Source organism: Nelusetta ayraudi, unplaced genomic scaffold (genome assembly GCF_046127955.1).
Source record: "Nelusetta ayraudi isolate G7.1 ecotype Tasmania unplaced genomic scaffold, CSIRO-AGI_Nayr_v1 ptg000027l, whole genome shotgun sequence".
Taxonomy (NCBI): domain Eukaryota; kingdom Metazoa; phylum Chordata; class Actinopteri; order Tetraodontiformes; family Monacanthidae; genus Nelusetta; species Nelusetta ayraudi.
The window spans coordinates 1,389,425-1,408,747 of record NW_027466077.1 but is presented as its reverse complement, the minus strand read 5'-3'; the positions used below and the strand labels follow the sequence as shown (position 1 = coordinate 1,408,747).

General features: G+C 46.8%; 1 protein-coding gene across 1 annotated transcript; it reads left to right on the top strand.

Annotated features, from left to right (window-relative positions):
* Window positions 1-3,446: 3,446 nt before the first annotated feature.
* On the top strand, window positions 3,447-16,198 carry gnai1 (guanine nucleotide binding protein (G protein), alpha inhibiting activity polypeptide 1). Its single transcript, XM_076030014.1, has 9 exons — window positions 3,447-4,045; window positions 9,827-9,869; window positions 11,566-11,707; window positions 12,210-12,367; window positions 14,100-14,228; window positions 14,655-14,784; window positions 14,904-15,057; window positions 15,316-15,559; window positions 15,995-16,198. The coding sequence occupies exons 1-8, from the start codon at window positions 3,928-3,930 to the stop codon at window positions 15,504-15,506; spliced, it is 1,065 nt and encodes a 354-aa protein (XP_075886129.1). The 5' UTR covers window positions 3,447-3,927; the 3' UTR covers window positions 15,507-15,559; window positions 15,995-16,198.
* The last annotated feature ends 3,125 nt before the right edge of the window (window positions 16,199-19,323 follow it).

Genomic DNA, 19,323 nt, shown 5'->3' with positions numbered 1-19,323 from the left:
GGGACTTTAAGGTACCTGCCCACTGCAATTTGACTTACGCAAGTACTTTGACGGGAGGGCTTAAAGTTCATTAAGGAGATGTCGCTATCAGACGGGGCTATTAGAGAGTGAGGAGATAATGAGCATTGGCAGACTGAGGAGAAAGGTTGACGAGTAAGTTGAGTTAAGGAGACAGCGGAGTTTCTGAAGTTTTACATCTTTCCCCCACCGGTCAGACGCCCTACCTCGCTGGAAGGTGATTTTGAGCGACGTCTCATGTGTAATATTCCAGATTCCAACACCCCAGAAACAATGGCAGCTTCCTTTGACATTTCCTTCCCTGTACCCCCTCCCTGCCTCCACCTCCCCCCACTCCTTATCTCTCCTGCTTGATCCCTGCATATCTCATCCCATCTGCACTATCTGCCCATCGTCACTCTCTAAGCACAGGCTTAGAGAGGGGCGGTGGCCGTGGTTGGCAAGGGGACGCATGAATTATGAAGAATATCCTCATTGTGCACACACAAGGAAAGTCTTATCTGCTTCCATGGCTCTGAGTCAGCTCTGAGGATTATTAAACTGAATTGGCACTCAGAGCCTGTGAAAGCAATCACAGCTCGTATATTTTGATTCATTATGCTGATAGTGGACTTCAGTTGTTGCATCATTGTTTTCCTTGTGTTTGAGGAGGGGAGTTTACAACTGCCAAACATGTTGCTTGAGTCGTGCACAGGGGTGAAGGTGAACATGCCACATGTTGGTAAACAATGGTTTGAATTCTCCAGGGTTTCTTTTTTTTTTATTTTTGTGGCAAGGCTGATCATTGGCTATGGTTCGCACCTGTGTCACCTCACAGCAGCCCGGTTGTGGGTTCAATTCCCAGGTGGGAGGAATTGCCCCTCCTTCCCAAAGTCCAAACACATGCACTGGTCTGTTGATCTGTCTGATTGGCCGCTGAGCCGGTTGATCTATCTGGGGTTCAAACACCAGTTAGCTGGTGGCGCTGGCCCAAGATCCCCCCCACCACCACCACCCTCACCCCAACCCCCCAACACACACACACACACACACACACACACACACACACACACACACACACACACACACACCTGCATCCCTGAGTGCAGGATGAGCTGTGATAGAGAATGGGAGCAAAAACTGAAGCCAACACAAAAAAGCAGACGCAACAGCGACATCTACAGGCCAAAGAGCCAAATTACACTTTAGCCCTTGGGTAGATTAAATTAAATTAATCCTATCCACTGGACAAAATTCACATTTTCTTATGAAGTCCTTTCAGTAATTTATTACCAGTTCCTTCTATAATATACTTTTGTGGCCATCGGTCATGTCATGCGAAGCAGTTTTTCCTCCATATATTCATCTTTGATGTCTGGTACTGGTAAAAAAAAAAAAAAAAAAAAAAAATAGCATGCACTTCACAGAATCCAATGCTGAAGTGTCTTTCTTTCTGTCCTCTGTTCCCTGATAAATGAATGTTGACAGTGCACTTTAACATCCAAGAATCCTCCTCACCGCAGTACAGAGCAGAGTGGGTGATGTGTGGCGGAGTGTCCCCTTAAAAGAGGCATCAGCATGTGGTGGCAGAGCTCCAAGGTCGAGCGCCACCACCCGTCCCACTCCGTGAGGCAGCGCTCCGCTCTCAAAGCGCCAATGAAGTTGCTCGCCATCGCCACTCGAGGGCAGCACCGCCATTCCAGCTCTGCTCAACCTTCCCCCAATGGAGGCACGGACGGACCAGTTCGGTACGATTTTGTTGACCTGCGATCTGTTTCAACAACATCAAGATCAAAAAAAAAAAAAAAGAATTACAAGGTGTATCAATACTCAAGTGCGTTTGCAAGATGGGAACAGACTAATTGCTCACTTTGGACATTCAGTTAATTTGCTGTTTACCCCTTTAATTAGTGTGCACACAGGTTCCCAGTGCATCTAAAGAGGTTGCTGTTTACACATGAAGATACTTTACTGGTAATGCCAAATTATTGTCAATTTGATTGCTGACTAATTTGACACATTATGGGGCACACAAGTCATTTCACTAACTCTAGTTGGTTCCCTCTTTACAGATTTGAACAGATGAGAAGAGAAGAGAGCCCAGTGTAATAAATGACATCAGCCTGTCTTTGTCAACAAGGATACACCCTCCGACTCCAACTAGGCTCAGACTTGACGTGGGCCTCAGTGACAAATTGGGAAAACTCCGGGCCGCTTGTGACAACAATGGAAAGGTCAGCAGTGGAAATTTACATGCTCCTATATGAAAACGTTGTCATTTGAAATGCAAAATATGTAAAGGCCCGTACTTTGGGAACTTTATGGGGGTTCCAAAAAAAACAAAAAACAAACAGTGAAACATTGCACAACCAACTAGATTGGGGCAGACCGGCTGGCCTGCAGGACTCACACTAAGCTTTGAGCTGCATGCTTAATTATTGAAACCACAAACAATGGCCTCACTCAGCAGAACGGTGAGCCTGCCGTGGAGGTCTGGTTCCATAGTCCAGCAGCACAAGATCAGTTATCCAGATGTAATAAGGCTTTTTATTTTTTTTATTTTTTTTTATTTTTTATTATTATTATTATTTAGTAGGGAAGTGTATGTTCTGAGAGTAGAAAATGGTGCAACATATTGTTATGATTCAGCCAAGACTTTTAGCAGAGACAGTGTTCCAAAAAATAGTTTGTCTTCTTTTTAAAGAAATATCAAATTAAAAGCCTGATAATTGTTGTCCCGAAGATAGTTGTGGTGGTGGTGGGAAGGTGAGTTGAAATGTGCTGTCATCAATACGCTTCCGGTTGTGGCGTTTACTTCCAAAATAAAAGCACCAGTAGAAAACGTGACACAATCACATTATTATTTGACAGAGGGCTCAGAACAGAATGGATGGAGTGTTTTGGTGACCCACCTCGTAGGAGAAAAAATATACCATGGGATATGTCAAAAACATGTGCCTTAATGTCTATAGAAAATTAACGAAAGCAAAGTTAGAACAAAATATGTGTCCTTGAAGCCCCACGGTATTAAACTCTTTATTAAAATGACTCTTAAAACACTGGGGGGGAAACTGATTAAATATAACTATTTTATGAGTTACTTACTATTAATATAATTTCTTCAAGTTTGGTGGGCCGGACTAAAAAACTAAAGGGGCCACATATGGCCCCCGGGCCGTAGTTTGCCCTTGCCTGAGCTAAGGCCTGATCAAAGTCAAGTCTGGTTTGCTTACACTGATGATACCAAAAGTGGAAACAAAGTGCAATAATTTTTCACTGAATCATACGTAAGTGTCTTTCGTTAAAGAATTTGATGTCTCACAAGTGTGGTACGGCGACACCCCCCTTTCCCCCCAACCCCCCGCCACTGTAAATGTATTTTACGGCGAAGAACCCATCCGGAAGTGTGCTCGTTGTAGTTGACGGAACACCCCTCCCTCCTCGCCGTTCGCCAGTCGGAGCGGCACGTTGATCTACAGGCACTGAACACCGCAGCGAATGGAGGAGAGCGGCCGGACGAGACATCGCGGGAGAATCGTTGCGTTGAAATAAGGCTTTTCTTCAGTCGAATGCGAGGAGGGATTTCCTTCGAAACACTCTGACGGAAGTAGGACCGAACGCGGAGCCTTTTTTGGGGTGAAAAGTCGAACTGCCTCCCCCCTTTTTTTCCTCCTTCTCTCACCCCGCGGACAGATCGATCGCCTGTCTTTTTTTTTTCTTTTTTTTTTTTTAAAGGGCGTGTGTTTGCGCGGGGTGTCGGTGGGATTGTTTTTATATTATATTTTGTAAATTATTATTTTTTCTAAAAAAAAAAAAAAAAAAGGAGCCGTTTCATGCGGCTTTATTTTTAGGTTTACACACACACAAAAAAAATAAATAAATAAAAATCATTTCGAGGTCCATCTTGTGTGTGAGAGGACGCGGTCGAGGATGGGATGCACGCTGAGCACGGAGGACAAGGCGGCGGTGGAGCGCAGCAAGATGATCGACAGGAATCTGCGGGACGACGGCGAGAAGGCGGCCCGGGAGGTCAAGCTGCTGCTGCTCGGTAAGGAGGCTCCGCCTGGGTCGCGACGGGTCTGGGTCGCAGCCGACCAGCGTGAATGAAGGCAAATAAAATACGATTCATTTGCGATTTCTTTATACGTGTTTTTTCTGTAATGAAATGAAGTCGTTTTTAGGTGGTGTCAGACTTGTGTTGTTGTTTTTGTTTGTTTGTTGTTGTTTTGTTTTTTTTTGCCAGGTGGAGTGACCTGCGAAGTGCTAACACTCACAAAATGCAACACAACGTCCATTCCATGGGGCGGAAATCGAGAATTGCAAAGCGCTGCCACGATTGAAATGTGGTGCCACATTGAGGTTCCGTTCGCATTCCGTCCACATTGCCGTTCATGTCCTTTTGTGTTCAGGGATAACACAAACTGCAAGGTTTCTCTTTCCCCCAGCCGTCCCCGGTGGCTTTGGGTTCCATTCAGCGGCGCCGTTTGTCTGCTAAATCCTCTCAACAATTGACACATTTCCTCTGGTCTGGTCTGGTCCATGGCCGGCGTGGTGAAAGTAGGCCTGCGAGTCACTGGTCTGACTGGGCAGCGATGATGATGACAACCAAGAAACTTTGTTGTGGAGTCTAGATATTTTCTGAAAGGTTTGTCAGGCCCGTTGGGTAACTCTCGCCTCACGTCACCACTGATGTGTCAGACCATCGAATTTGCGCAAAGTCAATCAGATCCTGGCAGTGACGGTACCTCAGTGCCATTGACGTATGAAAGCCAGGGAGTCGTTGCCTCTTTTTACCTCCTGCTAAGTTTTGTCTTGAGTTTTTGACTTTTATCCCAAATCTTTTGACCCATTCTTGCTTGTTGAGCACTGAAGTATCCAGTTCGCATGCAAGTCCCCCCCACCCCCCACCCTACAGCTACAGAAGAAGGCACCATGGCCAGCCCACCGATGCCTAGCTATGCTTCGTTGCCTTGGGTTTTTTGTTGTTTTCCGCTTCTCAAGGCGGCAGTGGCAGGACTTGGATGTGGTGGAACGCTGTTGTCCGTGTAAACAAGGACCGCAGGGCGAGAAACTTTTCCATCCCTTAAGCCCAGCTTTGGGAAATGTTGACATGCACACACGCGGTATGTGGGTTAGCAGGACACAAAGGCTAATACCAATACAAGGCAGACCCCTGATAAAGGACACACACGCACAACGTGTGTGTGTCTGTGTGTGTGTGTGTGTGTGTGTGAGGTGTTGCGAGTGAATGGTAAACATTTGCAAAGATTGCCACCCGTTTGTCCAACGCAACTATGCACATTTTGCATTTTTGTTTTGTTTTCTCTCGCAAAGGGAATTCCATCTACTGTGATGTTGGTTTTTCAAGAAAGAATGTACATATTTTCACCCTCCTAGTTGCCAAAAGGTTAGCGCATTCTTCAGGTGTAGGAAAGGCCAGATGGAGCTTGTCCCAGTGAACATAGGAAGGCAAGTCGGATCAAGTTCCCGCAGTTGCAAGGTAGTTCTCTTCAGGTGAACCAACTCTTTTTGGTGTTTTGGAGCAGGAGAGGTTCCTGCTGATTGTTGATTTGCCCGTCTAAAAGTCGACTTCACCTGTTGGGAAAGTAGTTTCCTGCCATTTGTGCTTGACTCACTTTGACGCGATACAGTGACAAACAAACAAACACGCAGTCAGGCAGGCAGGCCGAGGGGGGAAGGAGGAGAGGCGGCTGTAAAACGAGAACGCCGCTGATGGCGGGCAGTGGGCATTAAAAATGAAAGAGCCCAGTTGCCGAGCAGTAGCGGTGGCGTCGGCGAGTTCCGATTGTGAGTTGTTTACCTAGGCGACAAACACGGCAGTGAAAATCCGACGGCGCCGGAGGCGGTTGTTCGTAAGCAACTCAGCGATCCAGCTCCCTGTGAATGCACCCTGCCAATGTGCCGCACACCAGTGGAAGGATTGTTTCTGTTGTTTTCCTCAGAAGAGTGCAGATATGTGTGTGTGAGTGTGCACAGCGTTTTCTGCTGATTGGGTCAGCAGCTGAAGTGTCGACCACCTGGTCCCCCAGCGCCGTCTTTAGATGTTAACGACAGGCCCTCTCAGGAGCTGAGCTGGAAAAAACAATCCTTTACTTTCACAACCATCTGGATGTTAACGGGCCTGCAGCCTGGCTCAGGTGCGCTGCTTCTGCCCACTGGTACTGACTGAATGGAATCTTTCTCGTTTTCTTCCACGTGAAATTAGAAAATGTTTCTCATCTAGCTCCCAGTCTTTATTTGGCTCTCATCTCTGGGACCCAATTATGCAACTATTCATATCTACATGCTAAAATAGATTACCATCTCCTCCCGCCTAATTACTCTTCCCTTAAACAGTCACGCAACTGTGGGAATATTTGAATAAAATAGCTCTTCAGTGTGAAGGTCCAGTAGGTCCAGTAGGTCCTTCTTATATATCTGCATGTATATATATACATATTTAGATTTAAAAATATGGGGAAAATACTATAGGTATAGGTATTTGAAGAAGGACCTACTGGACCTACCGTACCTCCACACTGAACTATTTTATTCAAATCGCCTGGCAAAGTACACTTGGCTCTTGTGTTGTGTTGAGCTCAGCCGCATGCAAATACCCATCTCCGGAGGAACCGCAGTTGCAGCGGAGATTATTATGATTTAGTTTTTCAAGATGCGCCAACCGCGTCAGAAGGTTTCTTCTCCCAATCCTGAGCCACAGCTGGACTCTTCTCAAGTGCTGCCACACATCCTCTGTGGAGCCAAGTCGGCCCTCCTCTGAGGTTTTCCCTCTCTGATTTCACATCATTTTGATGGGTAGCTAGCGACCTGAGTTGTCACTCCCTCAACAGGAAGTCCCTTCGCTTTAAACAGAGACGATCGCAGCTGACGGCGAAGCACCGAAAAATGTCTCTGGTAAAAGCCGAAAAAATATATAAATCTTTTTAAGCCATCGACCGGCTTGTTGACAGATCGATCCGTTCGACCGTTTCCCCACTGTCCCTGGGCGCTCAACGGGCCTGTGGAATCCTCCGAGGGTGACTCATGCATCTGTGTCCTTGCAGTGCAAAAGGCTTGAGGACGAGGGAGGAAACGGGAGGAAGTGGACGGTGAGCAGTGAACGGAAAACGGCTGCTTGATGGGGGAATTTGGGGGGAGCTCGGGGAGGAGGGGGACGGCCGAGCATTTGCAAAGTGCTCGGATGAGTTGTAGACCAACCTAACTCGGGTACCTCCGTGGTAACAAATTCCTTCTTTTTTAAAAGTCTGCATGCAAGCATTAGACACAAGCGGCATACCAACACCAGTTTGGTTAATCTTTCCGTAGTCAGTTTGTCCCCGAGGGTACCAAGGCAGAACATTTTTGCTCTCAACAAGAATTAGCCACAGCCTTTGGGTCCTTCCCGGAATGGCTCTCCTCATCTCTGTCGCGTTCTGCTAATTCGTTTTTCTTCCTCGCTGCCTTCCAGCGGAGGACTGGCCATTAGGAGTTTGAGGTGCGGTTGGAAGGCAGAAAATGCCTCCGGTGCTCTGCGGTGCAGGAACCAAATCCCCTCCACCCATCCTCCCTTTCCCTCGCCTCCCTCTTTCTCTCTCTGTGTCTGTTCTCAATGGATGGGTTCGCCGCTTGGATTTTCCTAAAAATAGTTTGAACCGCTAGAAACAAAAACCAGCTGCTCCAGTGGTTTTTAGCCCTGATGGGAGTATCAAAGCCGAGGGTACGTAACACGACTCTGTAGCAGGGGTCGATAGGTCAGAGCAGGGCTGCGGCGCCAAGCCCTAAAAGGTGTGTGTGTGTGTGTGTGTGTGTGTGTGTGTGTGTGTGTGTGTGTGTGTGTGTGTGTGTGTGTGAGACTGGAGATGGGGACGTCTGTGCTGTGTCTGCTTCAGCCCTGGAGGCTGTGACAGGGTCCACACCCCCAAATGATATCAGCGGTGTTGAAAAGAATTCCGTCACTGAGGACATTACATAAAGACACGTCGCAAAACTCAATTGTCTTGAAATGAAGACACACTTCATTTTTTGGTGTCCTTCCAATATTTGGAGCCAGTCGGTGGTCAGAACGAGCGGCTGGTTCAGTGTCCGTAAGGTCGTTGTTGTCTCACTCCTTCAGTTTTTATTCTTCTAAACCAGCTTCGTGCAACTTGAAATCCCCCTCGTTCTGAAATCAGATCACTGACTAAATTTTAAGAGCCTGACCTCCAGTTGTGGATTTTTTTTAGTTATTGCTTTGCCAGAAATGCAGAGAGAATATCTTGCCTTTATCAATGAAAATCTTTGAGACTACAGAACAAATTGTGTGGTGGATTATTGCCCGTTCAGACACTAGTTATGGAGTGAATTATTAGTCTGAGTATTTCTCAGCTAAGTTGATCCATCCACTTTCTTCACATGCCAATAATAAAATCATTTGTGCATCTGAAACCTGCCATTTCAGCAAAGAAGTTATAATCATTTTCCCTAAAATTCTGAATCAATTGAATTTCAAAATCCGGTAATACGTGACATTTCTGACCCTCCTGAGGCTCCTCCCTGTACGGAGGCGACTTTGAAGGCTGGCCTGAAGTGGCTCCTCTCACTGAAAGGACTTGGCGGTGTCAGAAGTGCTGCCGTCTGTCCAGAAAACGGGGCCAGAGGGTCTAAGAGCAGCTGGTCCCAGGGGCCAACTGGCGCTCCTGCTCCTGCCTCTCAGCTCCGGGAGCTGTCGCCCAGAGGGCACTTTGGTACCTGAGTGGCCGTAATTAAAATGCACCGTCCTCGGCTTGATCTCATCTAATTATACCGAGGGGCAAAAAGTCAAGGGCCTTAATGACGGCACGCACTGTAGCTGAATGCATGCGAGTTCTCAGGACCGTGCGGTTTTCCGTAATCTTGGAATCACAGTCGGAATCTCCGAAACGGCCGAGAAAAATGCAATTTGTTGTCGTGGTGTCCACCCCAACTTAATTGAACTTTGTGTTTCCAGCCAGCGCACTCCTCCTAATCCTGTTGACATAGCGTAATTCGGAAACTTGGAGACGCTAGCAAATTTTTGAAGAAAATTTTAGAAAAAAAAAGAAGTTGAGGAATCCTAAAATTTGTAGAAAAAAAAAACCTGAAACTCAGTGGAGCCGGTAAATTGTTATGCAAGACCAAATTGTCTTGTCAGTCCTCCTGATAAGTATCACAAGGTCGTGCACACTAACAGATTTCATGGAACTGCTCTGCTTCCCACTATCCTGAGGGAGACATAATTCTGGGAATGTGGAGAAGGGAGAAAAAAAAACATCCCTAGTGGCGACAGAATGTTACGTCATCCAGTTATTAGCCGACCGCCGCCCCTGCCGCCGCATCTAAAGTGCACATTTATCAGTTTAATCGTGCAGTTTCCAGCGACGTCCATCAGGGGGCAAACTTGTGGTTTGTGAAGACATCGCAGATGGTTTTGATTAGGTGAAGCGGAGAAAAACTGGGCTGTGGTCATCAGAGTGCGGTGGGAAAATGGGGCGACGGCTGATGAATCGATGAACGCTAGCAAGTCTCTCACAAATGCACGTGCACGTGCACACACACACACACACACACACACATTCTGTCCCAGCGGCTTTCTTGTGGGGACTTGTGGGAAATGTCCTGATTCTCAGGGGGCCGCCACAGGAGAAGTAGGAGCACCAACCGAAGCCCCGCCTCCAAAATCTTGATATTGTCTAACCAATCGGATGCCACGCAAGGCGGCCAATCATCATCCCTGCAGCTCAGCAGCTCTGAAGCTTCTCAGCTCGAGCACAATTAAACCATCTCAATTAATGAACTTCTTATTCCGATCCTTCCCTCCTTCTTTCTCCTCCAGGTGCCGGTGAATCGGGGAAGAGCACAATCGTCAAGCAGATGAAGTGAGTGTGTCGCACGCACTCACTCTCACACACACACACACACACACACACACACAAGGCAATCAGAGCCACCTTTTTTCCTCTCTGCTCCTCTTCTTCCTCTTCTCAACCGCCTCAACAAGGCCGCCTCTCATCCTACTTGCAGAGAAAAAAAAGAAAAGAAAAAAGCACTTGGGGAGAGAGAGAGAGAGCAAGCCAGAGTGAGCGAGCAAACGCCTCGATTTTCCGCCGCAGGCTCGGCAGCAAGTCGTGTCTCCGGGCGATGTGACGCTTACGCAGCCGTGCATAATGGATCGTGATGACGGCGCCGCCGAGCACATTAGCGCACGCTAGTGTATACATCCTCTCCACATGCTGCTGTTTTTTTTGTTTTTTTTTTGCGGTGGGGGGGCGACGAGCTGCATTCCTCATAAAATGGATGTGAGGAGGAAGGGGAGCGGCAGACGTAGGGATGAAGGGCCCTGAAGCTGTGATAGGGATTTTTTCTCCACCCCCCCCACCTCCGTTCTCTCTATTACATGGAGGAATGTGTTTTTCCTTAAAAGAGAAAAGCGTCATAAATCCAGCAGCAAGGCAATTATACAGCTGCTCCTCCGGTCCTCCTTTTGTTATTGTGCTCCACTGTTTGAAATGAAATGTCAGAATGGTGCATCGAACATAATTGAGGTCAAATGTTGTCTCTCTTTTTTTCCATCCTTACTCTGAAAAATACTCGTTGGGCTGTTTTGTTTAAACTGTGTTTAATACAATGCCAATTTAAACACCTTGGCATCGGTACAGGTTCCAGAGTGATATTTTTTTTCTACCACATTTTTCACGTCCTATTAAAAAAAAAATTACAAAGCAAAACCTTTCATTTCCGTTTGACTGGTGATTCAAATCATGATTTTGAAGTTTGATTTGTTCCCGTCCTTTGCCGCTGTGTCCTTGGCGCAAATGTTGCATTTTGCTTTATTATAATCCACATTCATGAGGTGAAGCCACTTCAGAATCTTTGGCATGACGCTAATTTTCAATTAAACGATAGTGTGCCAGGGTCTTTAGTGCCAGGGTCTTTAGTTCTCTCCTCTATAACGTGAAAGCCATTCTGCTGCCGCTTAAAGGTTAAGTGTGTCATATTTGGAGATTTTGAAGAAGAAACATGAAGTGGTTACAGTTTAGATTGCAGCGTCACTCTCTCTCCCCCTCCTGAGCTTGCCTGTGGGCTACGGTGGCCTGCACAACCAAACCTGGATACCTTGTCCACCTTGCTCTTCGTTGGTTTGTTTTAAGAAGTGAGCAGTCACCCTTAATATGAAACACACTAACTGGGAGCAAGACCCTTGATCTATTTGTATTCTTATATATAATTAAAAACATTCAATGGGTAAGAAAAACAAATTACTTTTATTGTACTGCAATTATACACTTTCATTTATGTATCTACGGGCAGTATATTAAGTTTTTACCTATATAAAAATCCGAAATCAAGTCAAATATTACACACTGGACCTTTAAGCTCTCAATGCCAAATGATTATTGGCTCGCACACACTAAGATTTACTCTCTTGGATATGTCAGAATTTGACACCCAAAGTTGATTCATTTTGTCGATAATCGACAGGATCGTGCTCCAAATGTATCGGATGTTTCTCTGTTCCACATCTCGTTGATATTATTGATTGGCGCTCATTTTACCCGGCGCTGTGCGTCTCAGGATCATCCATGAGGCGGGCTACTCGGAGGAGGAGTGCAAGCAGTACAAGGCGGTGGTCTACAGCAACACCATCCAGTCCATCATCGCCATCATCAGGGCCATGGGCCGCCTCAAGATCGACTTCGGCGACGCCGCCAGAGCCGTGAGTAGCTTCGAACGCTGCCTTCTCAGAGCAAGAAGATCGTGGGTTCGATTCCGGGCCTTGGACTTTTCTGGGTGGAGTTTGCATGTTCCCCCCTGTGTATGTGTGGATCCCCTCCAGGTTCTCCACCTTCCTTCCACAGTCCAAAAACATGTATGTGAGGTGAATAGGAAACTCTAAATTGTCCATAGGTCTGTGTGTGTGTGTGAGTGCGAATGGTTGTCTTTGTTTGTCTCAATGTGGCCCTGCGATGAACTGGCGACTTGTCCATGGTGTCACCCTGCCTTTGCTCTATGAGGCTCTAGCAGACCCCCGTGACCGAGAAGATAAATAGAATATTTCTAGAGTAAGACAGAAAAATCAAGATATTCACATCTTTTGGACAGTCGGATGATTTACAAGTTAAGTTCAGCTTTTAGCCGAAGACAGAATGTCCACAGGCGGCACTCAACTGACGTCGGCCTGGTTCTTTAATTTTATTTTTTCATCATCTCTCTTGCAGGACGACGCCCGGCAGCTGTTTGTGCTGGCCGGCTCGGCGGAGGAAGGCTTCATGACGGGCGAGTTGGCCGGTGTCATCAAGCGCCTGTGGAAGGACAGTGGCGTGCAGGCCTGCTTCGGCCGCTCCCGGGAGTACCAGCTCAACGACTCGGCCGCCTAGTGAGTCACACCAAAGAAAGTTCTGCAAGCTCAGCAGCCGTTTGGGTGGAATTTTGCAGGAGTTTAAACCTGTTTTTTACGTTATGGTTGGGTTTACTTTTTACTAGTTTTCCCTTCTGAATAACCAGAGTTGAAGAGCAGAAGTGAATTGAATTGAAAAGTTGGGTCTCAATCTCACATGATTCTACTTAACCTCGATGGATTCACAGGCCTGCAGTTGTTTCCAGAATGGCTCCAAACAGCCACGACGGATCTGCAGAACTGCGGTCCCAGTTCAGTCCTTTGGGGCAACTGCGACCATCATTTTTATCTCCCTCTAAATGTCAATTTAGAATTTCAAATTTTAGGGTCTAAGCAGGGGTGGGCAAACTTCTTGACTTGTGGGCCACAATGGGTTCTAGAATTTGCCAGAGGGGCCGGAGCAGCAGCAGATGGATGGAGTGTTTTGGTGACCCACTTCATAGGAGGAAAAATATATCATGGGATGTGTAGAAAGCATGTGCTTTAATGTCAATTGCAAATGAACAAAAGCGTTACAACAAAATCAGTATTTAACTCTTTATTGAAATGACTCGCATCACTGAAGAAAGCTGATTAAATACAGCTATTTTATTATTTACTTACTATTAATATATTTTCTTCAAGTGTGGTGGGCCAAATTAAAAAAACTTAACGGGCCGCATATGGCCCCCGGACCGTAGTTTGCCCATGCCGGGGTTAAAGTGACCCAGAAGAGATCACCAACACTGCAGCTGTTGAAAACAAGGAGGAGAGAAACTGCTGGAGGATCAATCTCCTGGCGGAGGTTTCATAAAGTGGCCTAATCCCTCTTTAAACTCCCTTTTGTTATTTTAATAACGTGGCCGATGACGCGGCTGTTACGACCGCCCGCCCGTCCGTCCACCGCCTGGACTTTAATACTGTCAATATTTGTCCCCCTCCGCCGACACCGGGGAGATTATTTAACCTTTGACCCCAGCACCCCAGTGCCAAAAGCACGGCAAAAACATCCTGAACTTGTTGTGAAAGAGTTTTTTAAACCTGGTGACAGGGCCACCCACTGTGTGTGAGGCAGTTTATTGCTTTGGTAATCGTCGGCCAGTTGTTGTGGGCGGGTCTTTTTTCCAAGCACTGTGAAACCTTTTGTGTTGATTTTTCTTCTTTTTTTTTGCGACCCCTAATGCCTCAGCAGGACAACAAAAAAGCCCTTTTGTGCACCCAAAAAAACAAAACAAACAAAGAGCAATTAGGTGTGTTTGTTTGTCGGCCACTAGAGGTCACTGAACTCTCTCACCTGTGAGAAACTAGCGGACTCTCACCAGTGAGAGCAGATTTTTGGGGTTAAATTCTGTGTGTGATTGTAAAAAATCTGCAGCTGAACTTGCAAAATTGTCAGAGAGTTTCAGAAAAGTTGAGCAAACCGCAAGAAGAAGAGTTTCATTCATCAGCTCCTCCGAGTCGGCTCCTCCTTCAGTCACGCGTCCGTTCAGCACCACTGTGTGCGTTCATCCTCACCTGATTGTGTGTGAAAAGGTCACAATTAACACAATCATCTGATATTCGTCTTCAAAGTTGTAGGTCACGGGGGTCAAAAACTTGGACCAGTGCTGGCGTCCCACAGGGCTGGTTACCAGAACCGACCCGGAAGTCCCAACACCATTGTCTCGTCGTACCTCTTCCTCCCTCCCTCCTTCCCTCCTTCCCTAATTGCCTCTCTTCCTCCCGCTCGCAGCTACCTGAACGACCTGGACAGGATATCCCAGGCCACCTACATCCCCACACAGCAGGACGTCCTGAGGACCCGGGTGAAGACCACCGGCATTGTGGAGACGCACTTCACCTTCAAGGACCTACACTTCAAGTGAGACCCCCCCCTCCCCCCCGCACCCACTCCTCACACTCATCCCCTCCCCCCAGCCAGGCCAGCAGCTGGCCTCGCACCCTCAAGTGTTTGCATCCTGTCGCTCTGTGTGTGTGTGTGTGTGTGTGTGTGTGTGTGTGTGTGTGTGTGTGTGTGTGTGTGTGTGTGTGTGTGTGTGTGTGTGTGTGTGTGTGTGTGTGTCAGTGAGTGAGTGCATGCATGTGTGTGAGTCGCGAGTCATGGTCTGGAGACAGGAAGTGGGGCGGAGGCAGGCATGCATGATGCATGAGCAGCCACCCTTGTTTGTGCGTGTGTGTGCGTGTGTGTGTGCGTGCACTACAGAATCAGGAGAGAAAACGGAACAACCTTCACTTTCCCGTCCAGTCACATTTCTCCTCCCACTTCCCCTCCTCTTCCTCCGCTCAGGATGTTTGACGTGGGCGGCCAGCGTTCTGAGAGGAAGAAGTGGATCCACTGCTTCGAGGGAGTGACCGCCATCATCTTCTGCGTGGCACTCAGCGACTACGACCTGGTGCTGGCGGAGGACGAGGAGATGGTGAGCTGAGTTTCCAGAGGCAACGGACGTCGGCGGCGTCCTTCATTTGGTCGTGTTGAGGGGAAACGCGGCTCGTTTGCTCATCACCGCCGTTCTCTCTCCCTCCACCGTCGCCGCAGAACCGGATGCACGAGAGCATGAAGCTGTTCGACAGCATCTGCAACAACAAGTGGTTCACTGACACGTCCATCATCCTCTTCCTCAACAAGAAGGACCTGTTTGAGGAGAAGATCAAGAGGAGCCCACTCACCATCTGCTACCCAGAGTACGCCGGTACGCCCCCCCCCTCCCTCTTTCGCTCTCGTGCCTGTGCCCTAATGCTACGTTAGCTTAGCATAAGGAAGTGTTAAGCGGGACAGCATCCACGCCGGTGACAATCATGACCAAAAAAAAAATGTTTAGAAAATGTTTAAGCTCCTGCTGAGGGTGAAGGCAGCTCATTGTGTAGATTTCTCATTTCATTTCATTCGTTCATTTTATTTTTCAATGGGAATTCAACTTCTCACTGAGCTCCTCTTCCTTCTTCTTCAGGCTCCAACACGTACGAGGAGGCCGCCGCCTACATCCAGTGTCAGTTTGAGGACCTGAACAAGCGGAAGGACACAAAGGAGATCTACACCCACTTCACCTGCGCCACCGACACCAAGAACGTGCAGTTTGTGTTCGATGCCGTCACCGACGTCATCATCAAGAACAACCTGAAGGACTGCGGCCTCTTCTGAGGATGAGGACGTCTGGGGTTTTTTTTTAAAAAAAGAAATCTTTTTCTCTACCGGTAAGGAAATGGGTTTCAGAAGGCTGCAGAGGTTGAGCATTGAATGCATTATTTAAATGTTTGACTCGAAATAATGTGGTTCAGAAAAGTCTACCTAAAAAAAATTAATGCACTATTTGATTTAAACATTATTGGAATTTAAGAAAATTGTCAAAAAACAAACACAAGTTTGTCATATATATGTATATGTATATATGTATATGTATATGTATGTATATATATATGTATATATGTATATGTATATATATGTATATGTATATATATGTATATATATATATGTATATATATATGTGTATATATTATTAATTTTATTTTCATCAGTTTGAGTGGATACTTTGTTTCAGCTCTCCTTTTATCAGCTCCTCTGGTTGGGGTCAATAATGTCCAGCAGTCTTTTTTGGAAACACTAAAACTCTTCTTCTCTTGTCTCCTCAGGCGGTGGGGCCAGTGTTTGTTGTGCTGGGGGAGTCGAGTCGGGAGGATCCGTCGCTGTACTATATGCCACTTTTAACAGCTTTATTTATGTTGTTTTTTTCTGTTCTTGTTGTTGTTGCTGTTGTTGTTGGTTTTTTTTGTTTTGTTTTGTTTATCCCCGTCCCGGAATGTTCGGAACCAGCGTCACCACCACGTGTGTGTGTGTGTGTGTGTGTGTGTGTGTGTGTGTGTGTGTGTCATTGTAAAAGCCGCAAACTTCTCTGCTGTGGGGGTGGGGGGAGGAGCCACCTCGTTTTCAGATTTGTTTTTTGTAGCATTCTAATTTTTTTTTCGAGAAATCTTTATTTCTGGATGGAAAATTTTCCTTTTCTTCCTTCCCGACAGCACCAGGTGGGGGCATGAAAAGGCCTGTTCAGTTCTTTGAGTCCAGTTTGTTGCTACTTGTGCCTTTCGCATGCTCTTCTTCTTCTTTTTCTTCTTCTTCTTCTTCTTCTTCTTCTCCTTCTTCTTCTTCTCCTTCTTCTTCTTCTTCGGTTTTCGTCCCCGATGCTCGTTTCCTTTGCCTGCTGAATCGTTCTAAACATTTAAAAAGAAAAAAAGAATCAACTGTTCTCATGCGTTCGTGTCCTCAGCTACCTGCCGCATCATCGTTGTCACCGAGCTGTGGGGGGGGAAAATGAGGACGGCTCCCCCCCTCTGGTCGAAAGGTGCATGGACAGCAGGAGCGACATGTAGCCTCCACCCCCCGCAACCTGCCGTGACGGTGGACGGCCTGCTGGCCAATCACGCAGTACAATACTGACATGTATATTGTTACATTCACCCCGAGGATCAGGGGTTCTGGTTTTTAAAGGAAAAAAGTGTACAACTCCCCCCCCCAAGACATTCGGAAAATGGGTCGGTGGAAGCACCGAGCTCGTCGTCGGCTCGCTTGTTTATAAAGTACAAAGACTCGGCACGTTTTAATATATATTTTAATGTATTTGTCGGAGGGACGGGTTCATTTGGTTGGTTGTAAGAGTTGAGAGAGTTAAGAGTTGAGGTCATGAAATGAAAATAATTTTTCTTTTCTCAGCTCCCTCAAACCGACACTGTCCAGGGAGTCTCCTCTGTGATTTTATGTTTATTATTTTAATTTTTTGTTGTTGTTGTTTTTAGAGCAGTACGACTTTGCCATACATAATGTGTGACACACATGCAGTCCCAGGTCTGTTCACAATAAACAAAGGAAGACAAACTGCCACAAGTGTCCATGTGCGTTGTACGTTCTCCGCGAATGGAGAACCTTTGTAGACTCATCTCTCTTATTTTGCTAATAAAAAATAAACCATGTACAAAGCAAACCGAGTCGCCTCGCTGTTGTCTGTGTTCTTTCTGCAAATTCCGTGCATGACGCCGCGAGTACAGTCAGTGATCGGCGATGGCGAGAAGCGTTAGAACCAACGCCTTTGATGGCAAAACCTTTTCTTTGCAATTCCCGATTTTGATGGCTGGGATCGGGGAACCCGACGCCATCCATGTTTATGTAGTCAAAGTGCGTCGCCTCCCCGCTGTGAGTCGTCGTTCTTTATCCCGTGCACACGTCGTCCGCTGCCTCGTTGCCTCCGAACTGTGGGGAATCCCGCTGAGCCAATCAGATGAAACGCCGCCGGCAGCCGATCCCCGTGTCTCATTGATATTCCTGCCTGACCTTTAAGTGTGCGTGGCCCCCGCCGGAGAACCTGATACGGAGGCGTAGGCTTTCACAAAGGTTGAAAGTCGCTTGCGTCATTGAACAAACTACCTTGTCGTCATTTTCCTTTCGTTTCCTGGATGCCCGCCGTTGTGTAATCCTGCCACAATTTGAAATGTAAATGCGCTGTGACGTCTCATGAATATTATTAGAGACGCTCCCCCCCATGGGACAAAAAAAAAAAAAAAAAAAAAAAAATACAAGAGCAGGACTACACTCGTTTTGTGCCGTGAAAAGAGATAAGCATGCAAAATGTGACATGGGTGAAGTAAATTGTTGATAACAGCAGCTCGACTTCTTCAGATTTGAGCTTCTTCTGAAGGCTGTCAACCTGCTGAAAGTTTTGTAATCTGCGCCTGTTGGCTGCTAGCATCGTGAGCCGGTGTGGTGCAGTCACCGCAACTGAATTACATGTTTGTTTTTTTGTTTTTTAAATGATACGCAAGAAGAAGAATATGGAGCATCCACACAGGATCATTATGGAACTGGGTAATTCAAGTCTTAACTTTTTCTATTCTCAGCAGAAATGTCTTTCAAATTAGCTGCCTGACGAGCTAACTGCTTAGCCAGCAGGCTAGCTTCAGAGATGCAGCCACGGTGAGGATCAAAGTTTGATTTACAATGTTGGCTTGCGTTCATCACATTTTATTCAATCTTTTGCATCAAATGATGTGGCAGCAGAACCAAACTTGGAGGAGCAGCAGTAAGTTTTGTCGAGCTCTGCATAAATTTGTGCGTTTTCAAGTTAGCACAGTCATTCACCTGGATTAATGGAAGGCACAAGGTCCAACTCACGTGGAGTGTACCATATTCCGCATTATTAAAGTCGCTGCTTATTTGGCTACAGGTTACTAACCCAAGCAGCCGTTACATATCCATTCCCAACTAGCTGGCAAAACTGTTTTATAATGTCTTCACACAAAGGAAGTTCCCAAGTTTGGGCTGTGATGTGGCTTTAGGGTAATGCTGGTGGAGGCAGGTGTGCGGCCACCTGGAGGAGCTGAAGCGCTTGCCAGGTATTGTGTGAGGAGGAGTAGTAGTAGTAGCAGCAGCAGCACCTTTCAAAGATGCACAGGTGAGATACGGCGATAGAGTAAACAAAGGTACGGCGCCTGTGGTGTGAAAAAAAGCAACATGTTTGACCAGGTTGTGTTGACGCTGCAATAAACAAGTGGTCGGGGGGCGGAGGGTTGCTGCGTTCGTCCGACAGTGCAAACGAAACAGAACGATGTTGCCATTGTGTCGGTGTTGTTCCACTGATGTGTTTGCCGTGTCGCCTGTGGCTGCTGCCGCTGCCAGATAAGACGCAGCTTATCAGCCGCGATGCACTACTAGACGCTGCACTGGAACGCACTCTTTTCAGGCAGTGCCGCGAATTCCGCCATGAGACTCGGTGGGTGGAAGTGCATCGGCAGGCCGCCACCCTCCCCCTGCTCCCGCTGCTATCTTTCAAACAATTTCTATTTTTTGCTGCTGTGTCTGTGAAACTCTCAAGTGTCTCCATCACACAGCTGGTGTTTTTTTTTTTTTTTTTTTTTTTTTTTTTGTACTATACAGTATGAACCACTTTATTCTGATACACGCCCGTTTGGTTGTC

Excerpts from the sequence above, each read along its gene's own strand:
- gnai1 (XM_076030014.1), top strand. The coding sequence starts at position 3,928 with ATGGGATGCACGCTGAGCACGGAGGACAAGGCGGCGGTGGAGCGCAGC. Across the intron at positions 9,870-11,565 it reads ACAATCGTCAAGCAGATGAA|GATCATCCATGAGGCGGGCT; the intron begins GTGAGTGTGTCG and ends TGTGCGTCTCAG. Across the intron at positions 15,058-15,315 it reads CTGCTACCCAGAGTACGCCG|GCTCCAACACGTACGAGGAG; the intron begins GTACGCCCCCCC and ends CTTCTTCTTCAG.